We start from the raw sequence: 26,770 nt of genomic DNA, 5'->3' as shown, positions 1-26,770 counted from the left end.
TGACTCTAGGAAGTAGAAGCTTTTACCAACCTTTTCCTCCTGCATTATTTATTTTTTTAATGAGAGGACAAGCTTGTTCTCAGCAAAATACTCTGGTTCTCAAACATATGACTTACACTTATTTATTTAATGATGTGAAAATGACATAAGTTTTTACTAAAAACTTTCCATGTAAAATTCTAGTCATTTGATTGCTATTGGTGTCAACTTTGTCCCAGTTTCAAATATATGTTCAAATTTGATTAGCTTATAAGGGTTTTTTTGTACTGTCACTAATGAAAATATGAAATAAGGTGCCATTTTAAAACATCATGAGTAATTCCTATGCAGCTTAAACTATTTCCCTCTTCCAATCAATTAGTTCCTTAGTCATCTTACTTTTCCTATAATAATCCTTGTCTTGAGTTAATAACTTTTTTATGTTCTGCAGTAATAGGTACTTTGCTGCAATGCCTTACATTTTAAGTAAGTACATCTTAAGTATATTTTAGCAGTTCTTGCTGGAAAGGTGCATGAATCCTGTAGAACCATATGCCTGAAGGACATGGAGGACAGAGCCAGCCCATCCCTCATTTGGGTTCTTTGCAATGTCTGGTGACACATTTTCTGCCTTTGGGGTATTAAACACATAAATTGCGTTAGCTCTACTTTCATATGAAGAAAAATATTGGCATTTTCCCCCTTTTTTTTCCTCAATGTAGCATCCTCACTTAGCAAATGCCTAAAATGATACCTGAGTACCAGTTTAATAGCAAGAAACAGGCTTCATGGCCTGGCCCTTCTGAAATCTTGCCATGACTATAAAAAAAGGAAAGTATCAGTGACTCTATTTCCTCAGAATAACATCTAAAGGAAAAGACAGCACTGTTTCCTCAGTTCAGTCCACACTGGATTCCTGCAATATTCAAACTCCAGGACAGTAGCAAAAATATCTGAGATACTGTAAGGTGTACTATATATCTATGACCCAAGAATCTGATTTGTAAATTATTAGAAAGTGGGTTTGCTAACTTTCAGTGCTTGACAGATTTTATTTTTTAAGCTTTTTTTCAAATGTCTGCTATGGTCAGAATTAAAAAAGTTATGTATAGACTGAAAAAGAGGTAAATAAAAGTAGCCCATCTGCAATGAACTTGAGAATTGTTTGATTTAAGAAAATGAGAGAACTTCTCAAGCAATTTTCAGACAGCCTCCTGATTCCCTGATTTGGTCTGCACTGGCATCAACAGCAATGTTTGGCACCTGAGCCACCCATCACAGGTCAGACAGTCTCTGGGGAATTCTTCTCTTCCCACTTAAGATTCCAGAGCCTGAAATTGCCTTAGAGAGATCAGGGAATCTGGGTGGCAGTTATTAATTTGTCAGTGTGTCCACAGACTGAATGCTCAAAAGCAGATTTGTTTCAATGGGATCTAACATTAGAAATCATTGTGCAATATGCTGAAAGACTCTTCTATGCAGTTAGCACATCTGAACAGGTGTGATGCTTTTGGCTCTGGAAATACATAGACTTTGTGGAAAAAAAATGTGTATGGAAAGAGTTAGTTTTGGGTTTTTTTTTAAATTATGATGAGAGGAAAGAGGAGAATTATTTTTTCCCAAACCTACTGAGAAGACCACCTTTGCCCCTCTAGCTCTCAGCCTTCCTGATGCAGTCCAAGTTTAGGGCAGCTCTTTTACCTTTAATTTTATTTAACAAGTTTTTTTTTGTATTAGTATTTTTTCTAACTGTGTTTAATGTAATTCTTGCCAGTAGAATTTTGTACTTTTGCCACATTTTCACCATGATACTCATTCTCCATTGGTAATATAGGGGATTTAATGATAGAATACTAAATATCCTTCATAAACCTCAAGGCAGGAACTTTGTTCATCTGCTTCATGGATCATCTAGAGAAATTCCCCTCTCACAGGGGAGAACTTCAGCTCCTGATGGTGAAATTCTTCTGAGTGCAGTGGGGCACAGGCCAGACCCAGATGCCAGATGGTTTCTCCTGAAGCACACAGGGGCTCTGTGAGGGAAGCAACTCACCTGGACAATCCCAGGTCTGACTGCCCTCCCTAGTCCTTGCTGGGATGGTCCTGTGTGGCTGCTATTGCTCAGCCACCCTCATCCCTTGGTAGAATGGCTGGGATATAAAGTGGGTGGGATATAAAAATACTCCTGGCATAGTTTTGTTTCCCCCTTGCTCCCTTTTTTTAAAAAGTTCTACAGGCTAGGAGCTGCTAATTTCATCATAATGTTCTCAGATCAAAGAGGCTAAGTGGGGGTGAGGATGGCATAAGGAGATATGGATTTTTTAATAGAAAGAGTTTTCAGATAGTGGCTTGCTTTTTCTAAGTTGGTAGCCACCCCTTGGCTTTACCCGGAGCAGTGCATCACATTCAATACTATTGCATATGAAAATAATTTTGTTTGAGTCAACCTACTTAGCCATATACAATAGAAGCTTTATTATACAGAGGAGATAAGTTCTTGGAAAATGCTCAGCCTTGGAGAAGGATCCCCTTGAGAAGACAAGTAAATGTTTTTGTTTGGTCTTAGATGCTCTGTTGGAACACTCTGAACTACAACATGGATCAAAGAGAAGGCTTTTTAAAGCAGTGATTTAGAACTGAAAAAGAGCATCTTGTCTCTTCTATTATTCAACTTCTAATAGTTTCACCAAAACCCATGACTGTTCTTAATATAATCTTCTACTTTAGAGGACACATAATGTAATTTCAGTGTAGTCCAAACAGTGTTGCTTCCCCCAGCTGTCATTACCATGAACTTTCCCTAATTTTATTTTTTTCTGGTCAAGGCATACCCTCAGTAAACCTTCTTTTAAAACAAACACATCATAGGCAATGGTCCAAGCAGTCTTGTACTCCAAGATATCAGAATGCCTTGAGCGAGATTTTCTTCCTTTTTTTTCTCTAGAAACTATGTACTTGATTTCTTTTGTTATTTGCTTGCTTTGAACATAGCCTCTGTCAATAAGTATTAAGCTATAAAACAGAAGTGAAGATAATCTGAGCTCAGGTGTGCTTGCTCAGTTATGAGTTGCTATCAAACATATTGTTCAGTTGTAGATTTCCTCCCAGTATATTTCTCAACAACACTCCAAGTGTGTAGTCATACATCAGCTATAGCAAATACTCCAGTTGCTAGGTCACCACAAGCTTTGTATCTGTCTATTACAGTAAGTAGGACAACAGTGTTTCCTGGATAGAACATAAAGAGGTGATGAGCCTAACGCAGAAGCATATTCTGTCTTCAGCAATAAGCAGGCAAAGCAACAGTGACATGCAGGACAATAAAATGGAGGGGAGCACAAGTGGCTTCTTGACTTGTATTCTAGAAATACAAGCTGGAAAATGCACTTTGTGAAACCAGATCATCCTTCCTACATACCACGTGAAAGCAGGTTTAAGAACACTACCAGAACTGAAAAGTCAGCCACTGAAAAGTCAGGAAGTATCAAATGAAGTTGTGCACAGCTTTAACCTCCCCTTTGATTACATGTCAATGGACACGATATCCTTAATAGCACTGAGACAAATTATTAATTCCACATAAACTGCTCCCTTCTCAGTGGTCGGTCTGGATCTTCCCCGTGGCTGAATCAAAGACTTTGCTGTCGATAACACAGCAAACATTCTGTGCTTTTTCTTCACTCATTGTTTAACAAACATCTCTATACTTAATCTGCTGCATGCTAATCATACACAGCTCTAAGGACAAAACCATTGAGTTCCACAGATGCGTTACTATGGCACTACTCACTGCAGCTTGGGAATTCTGCAATCAGTCCTCTATCTTTCCAACTCTCTGTAGGTTTCTTTATCACCGTTTTACTAAAGTGCAGCGAGACCAAGTTAAAAAATACCTATGAATTTGGGGAAGCACACTTCAAAGCACCTGTCTCCAGCTGCAGTTGTGCTCAGACCTTCAGCTTCCCAAGCCAGATGCAGAAAGTGAGGGACGTGCAACCAGAGCTTCCCAGCAGCTTTAATCAGCTACAGGTTTCTTCTTTCAGAATGAAAAGTGCAGTAATCTCATTCATCCTTTAATTCAGCACAAGAGGAGTGGATATCTCAAGGAATTAATTATTGGTTGTGAAAACCATTCACCAAGTATCAAATCTATAGATTTGCAAAGATAGATTAGAATATTTTAGGTGTTTCTGAGCTCTCTCGCATTAAAAGTACCCAATTAATTAAAAAATTTGGCTTCCCATTGACATTTCAAATCAATCTTGATCAATGGCATCAAAATCTCATTATTCATTGCACACCTAGAGGTTTCAATCTAGTTTTAAAAGAACATGATCCTATTTGAAAAAAACATGTACTAATGTCTAATCATTTAATCTGGATATACCATCTTGATATGCTCAGATGGCAGGGTTTTTCAGTCGTGCTAAGCACTTTAAGCACCCATGAAAACAAGCAAGAATTCACTTGAGTTTGATTTTGAAATCTCTCTCCAGTTATGTCAAAATAGGCAAGTCACAGTTTAGCTTAGTATTGGTCTGAAGTGATGGTGGGCATTAGCAATAAATCAGTTTCTCAGTTAAAAGGCACCAGTTCTAGTGCAGGTGAGCCACCCATCCCCAAGAGTTCAGCTTCATCATCATTGTATCCACATCCTGAGACACTGGAGGTCTGTTCCTCACAGGTTCTGAACATCCATACATTGCTCCATGTGGCCATACTCACAAGTTGCTTCATGCAACCTCTTCAAGCAGTTTTATATCAAATACAACTTCAGCTCCCTACTTAATGCAAGTATCATCAGAAGAAGTATTTGAACAAATCAGATGAAATTTGTAATGAACCTCAGATGAATCTGGGTTCAATCCAGACCAGCAAATCCCTACATTTACAGAAGCTGCTCTGTCCAGCATCCCTAGCAAACCAGAAGAGATTATAGAAATTTACCTCACAAGCTCAAAGTGCCATCCAAACTGAACTGCCTGATCTGGTACTGAGGATCTCTACAGCCTCAGAAGTCAGCTCAAAGCACACAACCCTTTGAGCTTATATACACAGATGTTTGGGTCTTCAGTTAATGTAAGTCACATTTATAGTTTTCAGTTAAGCCACAACTCCTGCTATTCTCACAGGTAATTTTCTCTAGCTGCATTTCATCTCTCAAGCCCTGAACACTCCATTTTAGGCTCCTTTCCAACAGCTCTTTCCAGCAACACATAAAAGCCATTATCATTCAGTTGCAGTATAGGGAATAAAAGACGAGCTCACAGCTTACCAGTCATAACTAAAATCAACCTACTTCTTTTCCTTTCCTTTTTAAAACCCTATCAGTTATACAGTGAATATTTGTACTGCTATAGAGAGAGTTATGTGATTTTAACTCTCAGTAATCCAGACTTCTCTACAGTTTCTCATCCTCTAAACACACTTACTGTGTCAGGAAGTGGATGGCTTTTTAGACGTGCTGCTTATTGCAGGACAAGTCCTTCAGACTCAACAGCTTTAAAATATTAACTATTTTAATGCTGTTTTTTAAAAAATGTGTACATGGAATAAGTGATATGTTTTCTCTTAATGACAGAGTTGAATACATAAAATTACAAAATCATGCATATACTTTTTCAACATACATAAATCAAAGGAAGTGAGCATAGTGCAAAATTTCTAGTAACATTTTTGATATTTTTTAATCCCAAGAGCTATTACAACCTCTACAATACAGTGGTGATAACCGCTCCCCTTCCCTCCAATTTAAAAATAAATCTTGTAACTTTAAAATTTCCATCAATAATAGGGAATTAAAAATTAAAAATATTCCAGGGAATGAATGTGTGAACAGCTCCTCAGTCACTGTTCGAAGAGTGTCTTTGCCAGATCATCCTGAAGATGGTCCAGTGCTCATCAGCTGCCTGAAACAGAGTTTATGGTTGCTCATCCCAGTAATATGCACAATGGCAGTTAGCACTCTTCCTCTTGTAACCATGGCACTCTGAAATGTGTCTCTAGAGATATTTTTTCTGGCCTTAATTTTCACAGTCTTCTGAAATAAGTCCTCAAATCACAAGCAAGATGCAGGAAGATTACTGCTGCTCAACCATCTCTTTCTTCCCCCAGAAAAGCATAGCAAAGGTTATGCATGCAGCACTAAGCCTCCAAAAAACTCCCTTTGTGTCTGCATATTCATCTACAGGCTGTCGCAGTGAGAGTTTGATGCAAACAGATGCGAGACGGAGACTCAGTTTGATGCAAACAAATGTCCAACTTTATTGAATCAGAAGGCAATATTTATACACTAATCTAAGAGCTAATGCCACGTATACATATTGCTGATTGGTGATTTCTACATCTCGTTACACACGTTTTAACTTGATTGGCTACAAAACCTTTAGCAACAATTAACTAACAAAGCTTATCTTTCACACATTCGAGCTTCTTCGTGGATGTTGCTATCGTGCCGAGTCCCTTAATCTAATCGTCTTGCTTACTCCCTAACCTTCGAGTGTTCTAACGTGCTGTTCCTTGTGGTTACAAAATATGCTTTAAGCAGCACTGTCCTTGCGCTTAGCCCAGGGCTTATGGTCGAATTGTTCCATCAACAATTGCTCGGTACTAGCAGTTCGAGATTGTACTGCCTCAACAGGCTTTTAATATTTTACCTATGTCCTCTAGAGCCAGAAAATGTAAATAATAAATAGTCTAAATTCTGTCTTGCCTGGGCATGGATATTGCACAAACCTCTATCTCCTCCTCTCCTCTTTCACCCCTACCCCCCTCAGTACATCTCAAAGCTCTGCCAAGATATTTAGGTTACAAATCTTAGATAAACTGCCTGATAGATATTGTTCCCAGTGGACTCTGGATGCATTAAAAGGACAAATGATCTGCAATTAACATGCTCAGAAGCTTTGCTTTGGGAAGGGGGAGTTGGAGAGATGGACAGATAGACCAGGGGATAAAAAAAGACAGAAAATTAAGAAGGTAATAATACTGGGTTGCTTTCTTTTGTTTTGTTTTGTTAGTTTTGTTTTTTTAAGAGCATGTTTGCTTGTGCAGGTGTACTGTGTTTAACATAGCTGGAACTGACCTTTTGTTCAGGCTTTTCTTTATACTCGGATTAACTGACAAATAGCTCTGTGAACCTTAGACAAAAAATGCAGGTTCATAATGTACAAATATACCTATACAATCTCTACAGTCACATATATAATTCCCATTTGTAATTAAAAAACAGATCTGCAAATATCACCTCAGTAACAAAGAACACAGTAAAAGTCAATTTTTTCCCTTTGTATGTTTTTATGCCTAAGTTATTAGGCAATGCTCTACTTTAACTGAATCCTGTTTACCTTCTTTGCTACTCCTCCCCCACCTCACCCCTCAATTTTTGGTTCATGTAAGTTTGGCACCATCTTACATCTTTAACAAGCCTATCATTAACTCAATTATCAGGTTATTCTTTAATGACTCCTACTATTTTCATTTTAAACAGTATTAAATCAACAAAATAAATACTCATCTTCTTGCCTCTTCCATGCTAAACTACTTCTGCCTGCCAATGACTTTTCTAGCAGGGCTATTGGCTTTTAATATAATTTAATATTTAATAATTTAATATAATTCTGAATAGCTCAATTAAATTGAGATAGACACCAAGGCTGACCTTACTGTCTAATGGTGAGACCATATCTTTGAATCAATCAGGGAAAAAAATTAATCTATAAAATCTCAGGCCATGCAGGTGTCCTGACTCCTGGGCAATTATCCATTCTGAGATAATTAATTTCTGACCCTTTCTGGATGTTTTTCTAGCCCTTACTAATGGATTTTTGATTAAAAGATTTATGTTTATAACAAAAGAAACCTTAGTCAAACAATACAGCATTTTCAAACAGAAAAATGTTTCCTTGAAAAACTTGTGTTCAGCTGTGGTAACCAGGGGTAGGAATGTAAATCTTTCATACAAATAAAATCATACAGATTATCCAGCTCTTCTTTCACTTTGTCAAGTATGTTTTTCAGACCTACGTGGGTGTCATATAAATACTCAGTTCCAGCAAATATGCCAAACTTCAATATGTTATTCACTGTACTGAAAATTTCAGATCTATTATTTCCAATGTCATTCTTCCATTTAGCTTCAGATTCACCTCTAGACATATTAGCAATGGAGAGCATATATTAAACCCTTTCATCTACCAATCAGTGTCTACAATAGTTGAGAATCTCTTACCAAAAAATTTAAATACACTCTTACAGAAATAACTTACTCATACCCTCTTCTATTCCTTTTTCAAAACTACAGAGCCTTGCAGTTACATTAGAACCTCACAACATCCCCAACTTCAAGAACAGAATTTCATTTTTCTAGTCTTTCTAGTAATTTTTAAGAATTACTTACACACTTTACGTTTTCAGAAACTTATTGAAAATGTGAAATTAAACCCACCATCAAAACAACCTCACAAAATTGTTAGACCTAAACATGGATGCTTAATTTATTATACAAACTATGAAAAACCTTGGCACTGAGAAATGTCTTGAGAAAATTACTGTGAACCAGCAAGTAACCTGCATGTGTCATAACATGTTAATTACACTGTGATTCTGTTATTCATCTAATTTACAGGCAGACTTAAGTCTTGCAGTTTTTACACATCATTAACAAAAATCATTATGCCTAATACCACTGGGTTCAATCTGTCTGTTCCTGGGGCTTTAAGACAGATCTGTGTATCTTTGCTAGGTGCAGCCTACTATAAAACTGTAAAATACAACCAGGTAGGGAATGCTTTACACTTTTCATCCCTGAGAATTGCTACTGGAGTTACTCCCAATTCACCTAACAATTGATTCTTTACTCTTTCCTTGAAACCTTACTCCTGTCTTTACCAACCCTGTGTACTCAAGGATTTCTTCCTGATGAATGCCCTTTCTCTCCCGATTTTTCACATTGCTTCACACACATTAGAACAAATGTCATTATTTTCCTAATCTTCTGCACAGAACAGCTATGAGAATTTTAATTTCCTTTTAAAATCCGCATGGTATTCGATCATAAATTTACAGGAGCTGTGCAAATCATTCATCACAGAGCTGCAATGATGTGCAATAATACTGCTGATATTTTGTATGCTGATGAACAACTTGTTCTCTCACTATGCCTACCATTTGCTCCTTTCTTACCTTCAGTTGTTTTGCAGTTCTCTGCTAATTCAGATGACCTTTTTCCTTGTTCCTATTACTGGATTTTAAAGCCAGATGGTTTGCATAACCCATGAGAATATACGAATTTATGTTTCAGCACTTTCATTTCTCATCTTGTCCTTTCCATAGAATGCTTTTCCCTCCTTTTTTATTTCTCCCCTTTCAGTGCTCAGATTTCTTCCAGCTTCATCAACATTGATTTTCTGAGGTAATAGGACCTTCTGACTTAGTGAAACCCCTCCCCTGCAAGACGCAAGCAACCATGTAACAGACCTCAAGGACAGAAACGCTTCAAAAGACCATCCAACCCCATTGCAAACCCTGGGCCAGCAAACATCATCTAGTATCAATATATTTTTTTTCTTAATTTATTTTTCTTAATCAATTTTTTTTTTTTTTTTGCATCTGAATCACCAGCCTTAACCATAAAGGAAAGGAGGTGACTTTTCACCAGCTCTAGAAACCATAACTCCTTTTCCCCAGCTCAGAGGCTCACGCTTTTCCAACAGAGCAAAACTGGGAGAATTAGAGAAGTCTGCAGCTACCAGACCACCCACAGCCATAAGTGCCTTGTGTGGACCCCTGAGCACCCCAGCCCCACTACCCAGAGCCTGCAGCAAAGTTCTGACCTGGACTCCCAGGCTTAGATGACCACACCGTGGGGCAGAACTCGTTATGTGCACCCTGGTCTGGGCTTGGTGGTGGTGTTTTTTTCCACCTCCTTTGAGGTGAGCATGGAGGACCAGCTGTGCTCTTCCAGGGTCAGTTTGTCGTGGGTTTTTTTGTTCTATGGCAAAGCCACTTCGTGTATCACAGCTTTTAATCCTTTTAAATACCTTGAGTGCGAGTCTACCATGGCTGGTTAAAGCAAGAGATGAATCGCATCAGAGAGTATTGGTAGAGCTGTTTACCTCAAACGTGCAGTCGATCAGGAGAACCTGAAACTAACGGGAGGAATAAAGCAGATGTTGGAGTAACAGAGGAGTCTAGGACAGCCATCGCTTGCTCCTGCAGAGCTGGGTGTCCCAGTCAAAAACATTCCTTGCCAGGAGGCATGGCAGCTGCAGTTTCACCTCGACCGTGACTGCTGAGTTAAAGGCTAAATACGATTACACTGAATTTGTAAGGAAATGAAAGCCTGTGAGCAAGGAGGGAGTCACTATGTTCGTGCCTGGGATTCCTGCTCCCTCCCACAATCCCCGAGCGAGTGCACACACCTCAGGTGCTGGTGGTGTTCACCTGAGGGATCGTCTGATCCTTCAGGTGAGCAGGTTATTTCATGTGGAAAAACCGGCAGTAAATAAACCACTACTGGCGAGGCCGCAGGGAGTGCTCACTCAGCTAGGGTCTTCTTCAAGACAAAGCTTGGACAGGTGCTGAGCTGTTCTTACATACGAGTGTGTGGAACAAGCACGTTTAATAGGTCCCTTCCCATTCTCAGCCATTTTTACGGAGGATTCAAGCCAACAGCCCTTCTGCCGAGAAGGGACCCCAGCCCCTCGCCCGCTCGCGCAGTGCCCGGAAGAACCCAGCCCGCCTGAGGCGGAGCCTCCGTCAGATCCAGTGGCGGTGTAGGGGTCAAGGGACGTCCCCTGCCCTCACCCCGCCGGATCGGGGGCGACTAACCCGCGGTCTTAGCAGGGAGGACACGGCCCTTCCCCGAAGCCGGGCGGACGCCGAGCGGCAAGAGAGCAGCGGGGAGGCGGCGCCGCGGAGAGCGAGAGATCTGCCCCACCCCGCGGCTGCCGGGCGGGCGGGCCGAGGCGGGGCCGGCTTGGGGGCGGGCAGGCGGCTCTGGTCGCTGTCCTGGGTGTTGAACCTGCTGCGGCTGCAGCTCGCCGGAGCCGGGGAACGGCTGCGAGAGGCGAAGGGCAGGCGGGCGGCATGGAGTGAGAGCTGGCGGCGGCGGGCAGGGGAGCGGGACAGCCGTCTGCGATGGGCCAGGCATGATGGGGGCGCTCGGCTCCGTCCTCCCGCTGCTGCTGCCGCCGCTGCTGCAGGTCCTCGCCTCTTCCCCACGAGGCCAGCAGCCCTCCGCCGGAGCCGCCGCCGAAGCGCGGATCGGTGAGTGGGGAGAGGGGAGGGAGGCGGGGGGCTGACGGGGAGCGGGGCTGCGCCGTCCCCTCATTCCCTCCGCTGCTGCTCGAGACCTTCCTCCAGAGATAGCTCCACTGGCCCCCGGTGGCCACGGCTGCTCGGCTGCCGGTGAGGGGCCCGTGCTCCGGCCCCCCACAACCGGCTGCCGCTGAGCATCCCTGTTCTCTGGTCCCTCACGACCGCCTCCCGCTGGGGGGGCCTGTCCTCTGCTCCCTCAACTGGCTCCGCTGAGGGGCTTCATCTTCCGGCTCCTCATAGCGACGCTGCCCGCTAAGTGTCCCTCTTCTCCGGTCCCTCTCACCTCCCGGATCCCTCCTCTCCTCGTAGGTCCCCAGTCACCCCGAGTCCAGCCCGGTGTCCTCGCTGCCCCAGCAGCATGTGCCGGCGGGTTGTCTGGGGACATCTCTGAGTCTCATAGAGTCTCCCCACATGCTGAAAACTTCCACCGAGACAATCATGAGGCCCCTAAAGTCAAGGTCCACCAGCGGGGAGTCACCAGAAATGCATCCATCCTCCACAAATCTAACCCTCCTCCCAGTTCACTGGATTCAGCCCATTAACTGCCCTCTTACTGGGAAACCACAGGAAATCCCCAGGCCACAACCCCCCAGGTGCAGCCCAGCCCTTGGTGGTGTCCACCCTTAACTAATTCTGCCAGAGCTGCGAGTCAGCACTGGCTCCTGGTTAAGGCTGTTTTAACAGTGTCTAAAAATACCCAGTACTGCTCTGGGAAGACTGTTAAACAGCCTCCTTCTGTTGAGACATCCTCCAACCAACCCCTTCCTCTTTTAGAAGATCCTGTCTACAGTAAACATGCCCACCTGCTGAAATGACGCACGCTAACATGAAAGGACACAGAAAACTCTCTGGATTTAAGATCAGTGCTTTTCTCCTGTGCCAGTCTCCCTGGCAGTCCTCTCCTTGCACTGAGACATTCCTGACTATATGCTCACCAGAATTTTCTCCAGTAATATATACTAATATATTCAGTCCTATTTCACTTACAGTAGCTTTCCAAAAGTCACTTCAAGTTAAGAAGGTTGTAACTTGGAGGATTTCATTTTTTTTCTCCTACTTGTTGTGGTTATAGAGATCAGAGGGTGAGAGCTAAACCAGCTGTCCCTAAGAAATCTTTTCCTATGACAAAAAATAAAATGACTTTAAGAAACAAAGGAAGCCTCCTACCAAAGGATCACTGCAGTCTTCTTCATGTATATTCTTTTTATTAAGAAGGAATTAAAATCAGCTGACCATGTTTTTAATGAGGCTTCAGTCAAGTGGCAGTAAAAATGAGCTATTGAATGCTTGCTATAGAGAAGGTTGTGATTCAAGGTTTTAAGAAGTGGTTTGGACTGGATATATCCCTCCCTCTGCTCTCTTGGTTGCTATAGATATAGACTACTTCTCCTAATCTGCTGAGGAGAAAGCTGCATAAAAATATTGAAAGTAATAGCTGTAATTTTTACCTTTAATAATGCAATAGGCTAAACATTGTGCTTTCAGATTAGTCAGTTTTTGATTCTCTCTCCCTAAACATAAACTGGAAACCAGTCTGGGTCACAAAATATTTTTCAGTGTGTTGTAGCTACAGAACAATGTTTGTGTGTCTGTCACTTCCCTGTAGCATCCCTGTGCTTCTTCCTTGGGAAAGATGCCTGCCTGACAGTTAAATCTGTCCTTGTGAGCAAGGGAATGAGGGAAGAGCAGGCTTGGGTTTACATATGGAATCCAGTGGTCTGAGAGGAATAAATCGGAGTTATTCCAATACCAACTGAACAAGCTGAGCCTTTTTACTTCTCGCTGGGATAGGGAACTTACTGATATCTCACAGGTCTGTGTGAAACATGGGAAAGGATTTATTGTGTTTGACAAGATACAGGACTTTATTATGTTTGCATGGCTGAAAGTGAGACAGTATTACCTGGCTTCTCCCTTTGAGTTCCTCTGTATTTTTTTATTGACCAGGATTTCAAACAGTTTTTATACTAGATTTCAGCCAACTTTAGACTACAATTTTTAGAAACATCAGGAGATGCAACTGTAATTTTAAAAGTTATCTAAGTTTTGGAATTATTTTGTGTTTATAGTGGAAGATACTAGTCTGATTTTCTTATGAGAACTCCCATCTTCTTTAGTTGAAAACTGAACCCAGATGCACCATGAAAACTATAAAATGCAATAAGAAGGCTCTATAACATGTACAAGAAACTTTCTTTTTAAAAGCCACTTAATTATAGAAAGAGTTTTGCAATTAATTTGTTCCTATTAAATGTTTCAGAAAGTCTTCCTAAAAGTTGTTTCATAGCTAGAAGTTAATGAACTTCACTGTTTAATGAACTGTTTTAATCTAGTTTAATTTCTGGATTAAGATAGTTTAATTTCCTCTTTTTATTTGCCATTTTTTCTCTGTGCTTTCCCATGTAGTAATATTCTCTAAATAACAGTCTGTTTATTTTGTAACTTGCTTTCAAATTTGCTTATGACATTGCAAGACTTAACGTTACAGTTAAATAGAATAAACAATTAGGTTTGTGTTTCTTTTCCCTAGATAATTCCTGAGGTTTTGTAGACTGTTCCTGTGGGAAGGATCCTTTCTATAAGAGGTTGCTGTCAACAAAAGCACATACTCTTCTATTTCTTGCCATTTACAGTAGCAATTTAAATGTAAACAAATAAGGAAAAGTGTTACTCTTCTCCTCTCTCTTTCTCTTGCCCAGGTTTAGCGCAGGAGAGAGATTCTTACAGTTTCTGAAGGAAAACTCAGGTGGCTACATAGTAGTATTCATTAATTTTTGATGAAACACTGGGGCTCTGCGTTTAATATTCTAAATAAATCTTAATTTGTTTATAAGATACTATCCACCTATGAGTATGGAACTTCTTTTTAGACGTTTTACAAAGTACTGTTCTGTGAACAATATATGTTGATCATGCTTGCTAAATTCCAGAGGTTTGGGTTACTCTGCTGCTGTAGTGATAGTTCTATGGATCTTTTTTTAATGAGAAAATAATTCTGGTGAGGATACAGTTAAACTTAAAATACATTTCAATGAACACCAAGTAGTTACTTCAGTAAAAATTTGCCTCTCCAACTATCAAAGTATTTTCATGCAGTTGTACAGCTTTTTAAGTAGACTTAATCTGTTCATAAAATTGCAGTGGTAGTTATTTAATTTTAATATGAAGTAGGATGGCTGAGGTAGAGAACTTGGGAACAAAGTAAACTGTGAACTTCTTTAGTCACCTTATTTCATAAATCCTAAAATACAGATCCTTTACAGCAGAAGCCATCCCCATATGTATTAGAAAACAGAGTATGTGTGCTTGCTGCAGTGATTCACATTGACTGACCTCTAATGTGTAAAATGATGCTTATAACCTTCAGTGAATATGAGTATAATTTTGCAATATAATTTGATCTCTGCTGCATGCAATCCTGTTTTTCACTTTGCATTTTCTTCTTAAATGAGTTCATTAATAAACTGAGGAAATGGCTGGAAACAGTTATTCTATATACCGTGCAAAAGTTCCTTTAAAATTGTATTCAGATCATCCTAGGCAAAATTTTTGCAAGTCAAATGGCTGTGAATTTAGTTTTAACTAACAAAAAGACAAGTTGGTCACATATAAGCTTCTAAACATGAAACATTCCTCTAAACCTGCAGCTGTGAGTTCCTGGTACATGCCAGTGACCACACACAGTGTCTTACATTGTGCTGTGGTTAAAATGTAATTGAGGATAGAAATTTTACTCAGAGTTTTGAAAAATGTTGTATGTTGCTTCTAGGAAATTCACAAAGGACTGTGTGCCTGTTAAACAGCTGGAAAAAATATTTTAGACATGGACTAGGCATGTCAAGTGATTTAAATTAAACAGAATTAAGAAATTACAAGAGCAGGGACTTAATTTACCATTGGTGGAAAGTATTTCTCTGGTGTTAATTCTTAAATTACAAGAGAATGAAATAAAAAATATTACAGATGAGATATTATTTTTATTTTATTTTATTTTATTTTATTTTATTTTATTTTATTTTATTTTATTTTTTTTTGGCTTTTCAGTCAGTGCTTCAAATACAGTGCAAAGGAAATAGTGCCAGGGAGCATTTGGCCATGGGATTTTCATGGGAAGTAGTATAAAAGTGTATCTTGGTTCAGTCCTTGTTGGATAGATGTTACATTACTGTCATTCTCAGCCATTGCTGTCAACTGTGTTGGAGATCCACGAGGACTGAAATTTTGTTTATTGCATCAGTTCTGGGCTGAACTGAAGCTCACCAAAGTCAATGGCAGCCTTTCAATTGACTTCAGTGGTGTTTGGATCAAAATGCTGGTTGAGGCTTGTGGCAGGCTGGCTGAGAAAGTGGGTGAATTGTAGTGGAACCCATCTGCTCAGTAGATGAAATTGCCTGAATTTCTGGCTATATTAATTTGGAACTTCCCATGGGCACTCAGGTATTTTGATATCATGTTGATTTGATGTAATTTATGTGTAACTTATGATATAATGTTAGCAAATAAAAATACCAAGAAAATAACTTAATTGAGGCCATGATATATGCTCAGAATGTGAAATATTCCATGGAGGAAGCTGTGTGGGTCCCTTAACCAAAAGTGTTTTTTTCATATTCCAGAAATGTTTCTTCAGTAATCAGTTACGTTAGAAAGCAACCACAAAGTAGCTTGATATCAAGGCATGTCTATCTGTTAGTTGCATTAAAGTAAAGGTAAGAATATGCACTAATGTTTTTGGCATCATGACATGGCTGTTCTGTGATTCCAGTTCACTATCTAACTTGCTTTTGTTGAAAGTTTCAAAGGGAAAGGAGAGGGATTATTTCTCTGCCAGTCAAAGGACATCATTGCAGGGTGCTCTGAGGGTTGTTCATAGTATGGGATTTCTAGGGAGTTTTTTTTTCTTTTTGATCTACTGACTGTGAGAAAGCAGAAAAGTTTTTCAAAATAGAAACTCATTTCTTCTTCCTGCTGGAGTGTACTCTAACATTTCTCTGTACTTGGTGAAATAAAAGAGAATATTTCTACTTGTCTTCCTTCTTTTTTGTTACCAGTGAATACCAGTCCCAAAAACTTCATCATACCACACCATCATCATACCATGCCATCAGTCAGCCCATTGAGAGGAAGTTTGGTTCCTCCTAATTTTTAGATCCTGGAGTATTTGGGCATTATACCAAAGGGTAGTTAATGTTGAGACAGTAATGATAAATAGTGAGTTGCCTGTGTACTTTGTTACAGTGAATAGCAATGCTTTTTTTATACACATCAGTGTGGAGAGCCTGCCATTAGTGAGAAAAGGGCAACTGCAGTCCCATGAGGAGGTGGAGCCCACTGATAAGCAGGGAGCTGAAGTCTCCTGCATTGAGCAGATATTTGTTGGCTGGAAGGAGAGCTTAAGAACATGAACTCAGATGTACCTCATTCTACTTACAGTGTATCCTAAAAATTATATAAAATCTCTGAAGTTATTCTTACAAAATCTGTATATATAATGTCTTGCTAAAATCTGCCTTGGTGTTTAGGAAGATGTTCAGTAAAGATTGGAGGAAAGATCAGTTTGGTTTTTGGTGATAAGATTAGCAAAGGAGGGTAAGTACTCAAGAGGGAAAGTCCACTGCTAGTCTCCATCAAAACAGGGTGCTGAGCTGCATGGATATTTGGTTAGGCTCAGCATGGTCATTGTTAATAAATCTAGGAAGATATGAAGTAGTATTGTTACTGGTCAAACTGTCCTAATGTTTGCAAGTAAAAAATAAGCAGGTGAAGATGCAGATGAAGAAGAGCAAGCTTGAGGGGAAACAAGCAGAAGAGGTGCCAAGGAAAAGAGGCATGTTGGGAATGTGGATGTTCAAAAGAGGGAATGAGAAAGGAAATAATTTGTAAAAGTAAAATTATTGGAATTGGAGATTAGGAATGATTAGTGAATTGTATATGATCTGTAAAGATGTCAGATTGGGTGGAGATCTTTTTCCTGTGGAAGAAACAGAGTAGCAAAACTGAGATGTTCAATGGACCAGTCTGAGGCATGAAAAGAGGAGGCAAGATGACAAGAAGGAAAAGAGGTTAAAAAAATAGAAATAATAATTCATTCATTTAGGCCAAATCCATGGCAAAATTTGAGTCAGGAAATGCATGTAGAAGATGAGAATCTGTTCTGGGAGCAGAAAGGATTTATTTAATTTAATATAACAAGTGGGATTCCTCTAACCAGATATAATTGTTTGAGCTAATCACTCAAGATTCCCTCTAAGCTATATCCAGTTTATAAATCTCAATTAATTGTACCCATCAGTACATATCAAGTGTAGGGCAGGTGAATGTCTCCCTGAATGTAGCTGTTGTTTTCCACTTGGTATTCTCTTAATACTCTTCCCAATTTAGGGTGAATAAGTGTCTGTAAATACATGGTACTTACTGCAGCTATTTCAAAATCAGATATATTAAATCTGGGGAGAAGTAAGCACTTTTGGAGAGTGATTCACCTGTCTTTCCCCACTGAGGTGAAACTAATGAAGTAGCTTAAACTAAAAGTAGGTTGGATGAGGATCACCTGCTACATTACTTCAAAACCATGGGCATAGCTTTGAGATGTATAGGTCCTGCAAGTAAACTGATCAGGAAGGTTTGTCATGTAAAGGACTGAAACAAGTGAAGTGGCTGAAGGATGTAAGTAGTCCTGGAAAAAATTTTATCTGTAAAAATAACCCTCTGGTAATGGAAAACAAGTGGAGATCTCTGAATGAGACAGAAGAAATGAACATAATGACCAAGTGAAGGGAAAATAGCAGGTGAATGAACAAGCAGTTTGCTGGTAAAATAGACAAATGGAAGGGAGTCTGGAATTAGCTGAAGGCAAGGGGACCATGAAGGCTTAGCACATGAAGGGAATGTGTGAAGGGCATGGAGGTTAATGTGTACATATGTGAGTTTTTAGGGATTTTATTTGTGAGGGGTGTGAAAGGGGTCTATTTGTGTCTTAACTATTTCATAGTGACAAACCACTCTAGCATTCCCAATAACAGTATGCCATTCAGGTCAGGTGTGTCCCCCAAAAAATTAGGGAAATTTTTTTCTGAATAAATTAGAGGAGCTTAGCTCTATAGAATTTATTCCTTTTCTGATGGAATTTTTGAGACTAAAGTAGCTTGGTAAATTACTGCATCTTATTGCACTTTTTCCATTCAGTTTGTTTCAGTGAAACATATTTAAATACTAAACATAGTTTGATGAATTACAGGCTCCCTGAATAGAGAGTTAGCACTTAACATTGCATACCTATTTTGCTTCAAACTAATATTTTGATAAAACAGGCTATTTAAGGGAGTAAAACGCAGTAACTAGAAGCTTTATGGGAAGTACAGCTGGTTGTAGTGGGTGTAAGGTCTTTTCTTTCAGTCATATCTTAACAGCATGCAACAATGGTTGCATAAGATTGAAATCATAGCCAATAAGTACAAGGTAATATATGTGCCACCTGAAATGTAGTATATTTCCAGATGTTTTCATAGAATACAATGTAGCTGATACCAGTCATACAATACATATTGTAATAAACTTACAAAGTTCATAAAAAGTCAGGAAATATGTGAATATACATAAAAAAACCCATTTTTACAGTCCCCTCACCCCAATTTATCTTTGATCTCTCAAGTTTGAACTTCAAAAAATTCTACAAAATGCCTTGCACAAATAAATTTTGGATGCTGAAAATCTGATAGACATTTTTGATAATTACCTGTCTGTCTGTTCCTGTCCTAAAAGAGCTGAAGATATCATAGCCTCTTCTCTCGTTAATTTTCTGCTCTTCACCAGGAGGGCTGTCTTTTCATCATAAGTTTTTTAGTTGGTTGGTACAAGTCAGTTAAACTCAGAGCAGTTGTTTCAGACAGCTGCTTTACTTCACCCTGAAGCTCATGTCTCATCTTTTAGGCCTGAGGATGAAAGAGTTTGTATGTTAAAGGAATCGTCTGTGTTTTGTCAACTATTATCAGGCTACAGATTTGCAGTACAGAATGTTTGGCAGTAACAAAAGTTTATTGTATTCCTGCCAGTAACTGCTTGGTCTTGCCTTTGTAATGAGTATCAGTTTGGCTGAAACAAACAAACAAAAAAAATTGGATCTTGATCACAACCTTGCTCTCAAGCAGTGAGAGCAGTGCTGCTGTTAGTGCTGGTATCCATGAAATGGCAGCAGGGAGATGGCTATGTGGATAGGATTACTTTATACCACCACCGTCACTGAGCTCTCCATGGCATGGAACTTTGACCTGTGTCCTTGTCAGAGATAGTCTCCTATTAACCTCACTGTTCTCACAGAATTGATTTGTAGATTAGACATTAAATTGTATATACTCTTCAGGGCTGAATTAAAAATATGGCATCAAAGATCACCCTTGAATAATGCACATTAAAGATTGTGAATATCTATTTTGTTTTTTAAAGATTTTATACATTACAGTGCATTTCTCATGTCACAATGATCTGTTGTAATTTTAGTTTAATTATTGTAGAATAATTTATGCATTTGCTGTTTATATTTCAGCTTTATTTGATATCTTTATTTGATATGACCAGTGGCTATCAAATATCTTCAGTGAGCAATTACTTATAAAACGTTCTTTCCTTTTCTAGATTTTAGCACTGCTCAGTATTGTCAGTATGCCATAAGTGCAGTGCCTTACTTACACCAGCAAAATATTATACCCATCTTCTTCTGTGACCTGGTCCCAGGAGTCATCCCAGCTTCAACAGTTTTTTACTTTCATGGTATGACCCTGTGGACTGTCTCAACTCCTTCCCTTGAGGGCTACAGTCACTGGTGACTATCCCACTTCTTACTTATGTCCTAAAGAAAGAAAAAAGGGAAAGGGGAATTATTCATCTCTTATGACTTTCTGAAAATAGATGCATATTAATGAAGATACCAATGTAAATATAATCAAGTATTTAAGCAGATAAACACATCTTAGAGTTATCAAAACAGTTGGCAGATATAACCCCACCTAAATTCATCAGCACAGGGTGTTCATAGAATCATAGAATGCCAGGTTGGAGGGGACACCAAGGATCATCTAGTCCAACCTTTACTCCTTTTAATTTTTCTGTTTTTGTTTGATCTGTATTTAAGAAAAGTCTGGGTGGCTGGGGTTTTTTACCCTTGAAATTTTGGGTCATATTCTGCAATTTTCCCTTTCCTCAATAATGGAGTGAAGTTTCAAACTTGTTGAAATATTCTTCTTAGTACTACCTACCTGGAGGTTCATTTTAGTTAAATAGGCCAGCTCATAATTGCAGTTTATCAACATACATAACACACAGGGGAAGATTTCCAAGGACAAAGGGCAGCTATAAAAATTGTATATTCAAAATAAATGCAATAGTGGAAACAGAAATTTTGAAGGAAAAACCAGTTAACTGATGATGCTGCCTGGTAAATTTCCATTGTAAGAGCTGCAGAAAAATGAAACAATCATGTTCTTTGGGAGCAATCACTCAGAATTTTAGACAGTATACAGTTTATAATACTATAATAGCATTGAAAAAGCATTATATCTGGCTGGTTTTGTGGTGCCCAACAAGACAAAGATCTACAGCTGAGCTTCTTTTTTTTCCTTTCCATTTGTTTTTGCTGCTCTGAGTGACACCTGCTCTAATGAGTTTATAATCTGAAAGTAAATAACTGAGAAGGGAGGAGGAAATGGACACAGCACAAAGGCTTGAGAATAAACAGCTGTTAAATGGCTGACATTTTAGAAAGGAGAACACCCAGCTTTTATGAAGGATCTTACTCAGCTAGAATGAAGGAGCTGATCACACCCAGTCGTTAAACTTTCCTAATTAAAGAATTACTTGAGAGGATTTTAGAACAATACTTGATCATCTTCAGATTATGTAGCTATTTTCATGGTTTTGCAGAAAGAGAAGAGCTCTGACATGATCAGCTGATGGGGTGCTGAGGAGGGACAGGGTTGCCATGCAGGCTGATAAAAGGAGCGTGGCTGAACTCTCTTAACTTGCAGTTTAGGAAGGTTGATGCCAGAGGGACTAAATTAAATCATGGTGCATATAAAGGGATGATAAGGATGACCCTTATCTAAGATTCTGCATGAGGCTTTCAGAATGTGATTTTGGGTGTAGATGTTTGGCCATCTAACACTGCTTTCACAAGGTGGGCTTTTTGTCATCTATTTTTTTTGTCCATCCAGTATGAGAATAATACTAACTTACTTTCAGATGTAAGTTGATCACTACACAAGGAAACCCTGCTATCAAAGGAAGTATTTAAAATACAGCCTTTCATTAATACCTGCATCCATTTTCCTGAAGTTGTTTTTATGTTTGGTATAAATAAAAACTGTTGCAGGTTCAGATCCTTCTGATGTCAGATATTAGTCCAAGGTTCCTGAATTTAAGGTGATTTCAGGCTTCAGATATTTTAATAGGGCTTGCCTTGAGCTGATTTTATAGAATATGTTTAACTCAATTTAAGACAGAATATCAGCAAATAAGTAGGTGAACATTTTCTTCTACTCAGTTTTCCATTGTCTCTGTTGCATTCTGAAAGATACCCTTGGCTTGGGAGCTGGCATTTTTCCTGATACTTGACAAAGAAACTCTGCTTAGCTCTTCTCAGTTGAGAGAATTCTTTTTGCTGAAGGATGGGCTTTGGTGATTTGGTGGTGTATCATCTTCTGACCCTCATCCTGTAGAATGGGGTGTGAGTGTTACTTCATTTGGGATGAAAACAGAGGGTGTAGGGTTCTGTAGTTTTCCAGGCACACCCAAATCACTCCTCAGTGTCAGACAACGTATGTGATAATGTAACATTCTTGTTTATGTAATCCTGGTTTGGCTTCAACAGACTGTCCAATTAACCTAATTGTCAGAATGCTTAATGAAATTTCCCAGAGAGGAAACTATTATTTGTGGTCAGCTTCCATCCTTTAAAATGGGTACTGACTTGAGGAGAAGAATCTACCTTTCTGCTCTGGTTTCTGTTGGGTGAAGACTCATTTATACCTGGGATTTGTTTTAATTCTCCAGTCCTTTCAGCTCTTGTCAGCTGTGCTAACAGAACTCTGTTTGACCAGCTTCAGCATTGCCATGTAACCTTTGGAAAGTCCTTCCCAGCTGGGCAGATGTCAAATAACTATCAGTTTGTAATAAAACCAAACCAAACCGTTTACAGGCTGCAGATGTGACACTTCCTGAACACATATTAGATAAAATACATGCTGTTTTTATAAAGTAAAGCTTCAGAAGTTAATGATTCAAATAAGTATCCATAAAAGCAATGAATACTGATAAACAGAAAGCCAGAAAAAAAAAAAAAAAAAGAAAAAAAAGAAAAAAACAAACAAAAAAAAAGGAGAGAGAGAGAATGTTAGGAATAACTGGCCTTTAGAGAATCACAGAAGGTTAAGGGTTGGAGGAGACATCTGGAGATCATCCAGTCCAATCCCCTTGCTAAAGCAGATTCACTTAGAGTAGGTTGCACAGGATGGCATCCAGGCAGGTTTTGACTTTCTCCATGCAAGGAGGCTCCACAGCCTTTCTGTGCAGATGTTTCAGTGCTCTGACACCCTAAAAGTAAAGAAGGGCTATTTGGCAAGCTGGAAGTTAGTGTACTGTAATGATCTCTCTTATATTTGAGTCAGGATAAAACATATCTTTTTCCTAGTCTTTGTAAGTAAAGAATCAGCAAACTGGGAGCTTTGTTGGAAACAGAGGAATTTCATGGTGTAGTTTCTTCATATCCGTTCATTCCACAGTATTTTAAGTTGTATTTATTCATAATTATTTTTATTCACATTTCATTTGTGATTAATGTGTGCCAGGTATTATGATGATTGTTTTTTCATGTCATAAATCACAGGAGAGCTTTTCTATAATAGTATATAGTCTGAGAGCTATGATTAAATCTGTTTAATTTTGTGTCTTATTACCAATGCAAATACTTGAGCATGTGCCTTACTATAGGTGAGTGCTATTGTCACTTAGTAAATGGGACTGCTCACCCCTTTTGCTTTCAGCATGGGAGAAAATAGGTCAAAGCCGTTTTGATTATACCTTGAATTTTGTAGAATCAGGATTTATTTCACTCATTTAATTGGTAATAGAGCACTTTAACAACATTACAAATTCACACACTGGAAAAGTCTGTAATAACAAATTCATAGTACTGTCACCTGTGTACAGTTTTGGGGTGACTTAAAGAATTTATGGCATTTCTGGAGCAGAGAATTAGAACAGCATTTTAAAAATGAAACTAGATATGATTTGCTCAAATTACTTTGAATTTGCTGTTTGGAGTGCTTTCTGCAATAACAATACTCCATGTGTCTCATTTCTTTCTTTTTTTTTTTTTTTTAATTGATATGGGCTCTACTTTAGGATGAGATAGAAGCTTTGGTTCTCATTCTCCTCCAATGAGTAGGTATCTGGTGACATCTGTGAAGGACTGTAAAAACATTTGAGAAGATGCAAATTAACTGAATGTTTCTCTGAAACTGAACTGGTGCCAGAAATCCACTAACTGATGCTTTATAGCTGCATCAAAACTGAAAGAGGTTGTTCCTCCTTTTCCAGAGATGATCCCCAGTATCCATGTTGCCAACTCTCCCCCAGAATAACTCCTTAAACTCCAGACATTAGAGATCAGTGAGGGAACACCAGATATCATGTAGTTATAAAGCAAGTAAATATAAATTCCTGTTATCATCCCCAGGTGTCTCATGAATGAATTTTGTATTCACTCAGTTTCTCAGTTCATATATTATCTATGTGTAGTTACTCTCCATATGTGAGAAATTGGAAATAGCTTTTTATTCTTGGTCTCATCTGAGGAGGTGCAAACTTATATCTGCAAATACATCTTTTTGCAAATCTAAGCTTTTTTTTTTTTTTTTTTTTTAAATAAAGATTATATCTTGCTAGAGGATAAAAAATTATTAAGAATTTTCCCTGAGAGGCAATTGAGAATTCTGTGCTCAGAAAAGAGACTACTGGGTGGCTACATGGAAAGAAAGTAGGACAGACCACAGCAAGTGAGAAGTCCTTATGGAAATAGCTAAAAACTTTAGTTCACCTTTTCCACTGAATTCTTATTCATGCTGAATATAACCTTGATTCCTCTGAACAGCTTGTCTGTGCTTTTTAACTTGACCTAGAACTCTCTTAAGACAGTGTTTAAATTCAAAGGCTTGTTACGAACATGTTACTGTAGCAACAATAAAATAATATTATTCAGTTTTGATAAGAAGTATTTGTGTCCTTTTTGACTGAATCCTTTCCAGATTTTCCAGTAAGAACTTTTTTTTCAATGTCATAAATGGTATTTATGGAATAATTATCAAAACCAGTCAAGCAGTGCAAGGAAGAAAAGGATCATTTCAGTGATTTCTTTTTCTAAGAATCTTGCCTGCAGCAATATTTTCCCATAAGAATTTAAAATATGAATAGTTTGAAGATTCTCTTTTTCTGCATGTCTGCTGAGGAACACATCTTTGTTGGTGGATCAATCTCTCCAGGCTGGTGTGAGGCCTTATATATCTGAGGGTAGTCAATATCTAGTCAGTATCACCCCATTCTTACCCTCTCTCACCCAGGAACTGCTATTGATCACTGTCAGAGACAGATTTTGGTTTAATCTGATATGGCATTGAGCCTGCTTTGCTCCTAAGAAACTTCAGACTAGTACAAACTGAGTAAGCACAAGCAACATCCCCCCCGAATAGTGCCTGTGTTCCCCTGTAGACTGCTGGGATCTAAAGAGCCACAGTCCTGAGGACATTCTGCCCAGCTACAGAACAAGTCTGAAGTAGAAAAATAATCTAGCTGCAGATACACACAAACTTTCCCAAAAAGAAAAGAAGTGTGTAGTCACAGTAATTTTGAATCAAAAATTAGGATTGTCAGGGCTTGTCAGGGCCTGAAGAAACAATATTTTATAAGAAACAAAACGCAGTAGATTTTTACTGGCAAATTACTAATGCAGTGCTAAGTATTCCCTGCCACTATGGACAGAAAATACAGTAGTACAAATTTTTGTTTTAGACTTGTGATCCATACAGCAGCCTGTAGCCTATATTAAAATACCCCTCTGGGTTCCACAGAAAGTGTATAACTTAAAGAAGGCAAACATGCCTTTGCATTTTACTTAGGATTTCGGTACAGAAGAGAGCGTGTGACTTGAAAGGAGCTACATCCAAAGAACCCATTTCAACTTTAATGGGCAACACCATCACTTCAGTCTTCTCTCTGCCTGGTGCAGCAGGCAGGACTGGAAGGCTGCATGGCAGCTCTGTACAGCAGCATGTGGAAGCTATTGAGATCAAGTTATATACATGGGCTTTTAAGGAACTGAGTGTAAATGGGATTTGGGGATGCCCTTCAGCTCATTTCTTAGCTCTCAGCATTAGAAAGGAACAGGAGAAGGTTTGGTTTACTTCTTGTTTTAAAGATTTGTTTTTCAGTCATCAGTTGTCCTGTCTTACTTTGGAGTAATGTGCCAGTGCTGTTCTAGAAGGAATGTGTTTCAGTTCATTTCTGCTACACTCGTGTCATCTGGAGGCTTTATATGAGCACTGGTGACATCTACCCCAATTCATTCTGTAAGAATTTGTGAGCCACTAATCCTGAGTCCTATATTTTACATATAGAGATAGAGAAATACATTTATAATTAACAGATGTATGACTTTCTTTTTCCTCAAATGGGTGTGAAATACTAAAAGAGCACCATGGTACATGACATCTGTGTGAGGAAGAAGATTAAATGGCAGGCAAGCTGAATTTAAAGAGAAAATAGCTCTATGACGTGCTCAGAAAAATGTAAATTGATAAAGTAGACAGAGGTGCAGTAGGCATATATTTTACTGATTTTTCATGAACTTATACCAGTCTGGTGGATACTGTAACCTCAGCTGACCCATTTTTTCATTACCTTCACTTACTTTGACAAATGACAAAAAATCTTTAAATATAATCAGGTGTGGAGACAAGCAAATGAAGGATGATTATACTGATGAGAAAGGCAATACAGCTTTAGGAAGATCCATTGATATTCTGTAATCTTGCAGTCACTCAATTTAAAGAAGTGTAACTTTTGAAGGAAGAAGGTGAGAGATTTAACAAAAATTAAGCATCCTTTCTACTTTTAGTGGTACTTCTAGTTATCTGCATATGCAGTTGAAAACAGAGCAGTTCCTTGAATCTTCTGGCTATCCAGAGAGCTTTGATCTTCTAAAATAAACCTGTAAATATGTATTCATCATTTCCTTTAAGATAAAGATAATGCAGGGCAATAAATATATTAAACTATTCAGCAAAAATTACTTCAGTGACAGAAAATCACTGTTGTTTTTCTCATCTTTGGCTGCTGTATGCAGGTTACCTGAGTGATGATTATGAGATTTTGCTTGAAAAGCAAGAGATGTCAAATTGCTCACCAGTGCAATACGACTATTACATCC

At 38.8% G+C, this 26,770-nt stretch overlaps 1 protein-coding gene across 1 annotated transcript in view; it reads left to right on the top strand.

The window, feature by feature from the left end:
* The first annotated feature begins 11,129 nt into the window (after positions 1–11,129).
* PTPRN2 (protein tyrosine phosphatase receptor type N2) overlaps positions 11,130–26,770 on the top strand; it is a 622,484-nt gene continuing 606,843 nt past the window's right edge. The window contains exon 1 of the mRNA XM_030445109.1: positions 11,130–11,247. Within this exon, the coding sequence (XP_030300969.1) occupies positions 11,130–11,247 (118 nt within the window). The remainder of the gene's footprint in view (positions 11,248–26,770) is intronic.

The sequence above is a fragment of the Calypte anna genome, chromosome 2 (genome assembly GCF_003957555.1).
Source record: "Calypte anna isolate BGI_N300 chromosome 2, bCalAnn1_v1.p, whole genome shotgun sequence".
NCBI classification, from domain to species: domain Eukaryota; kingdom Metazoa; phylum Chordata; class Aves; order Apodiformes; family Trochilidae; genus Calypte; species Calypte anna.
This window is presented reverse-complemented; position numbering and strand designations above follow the sequence as displayed.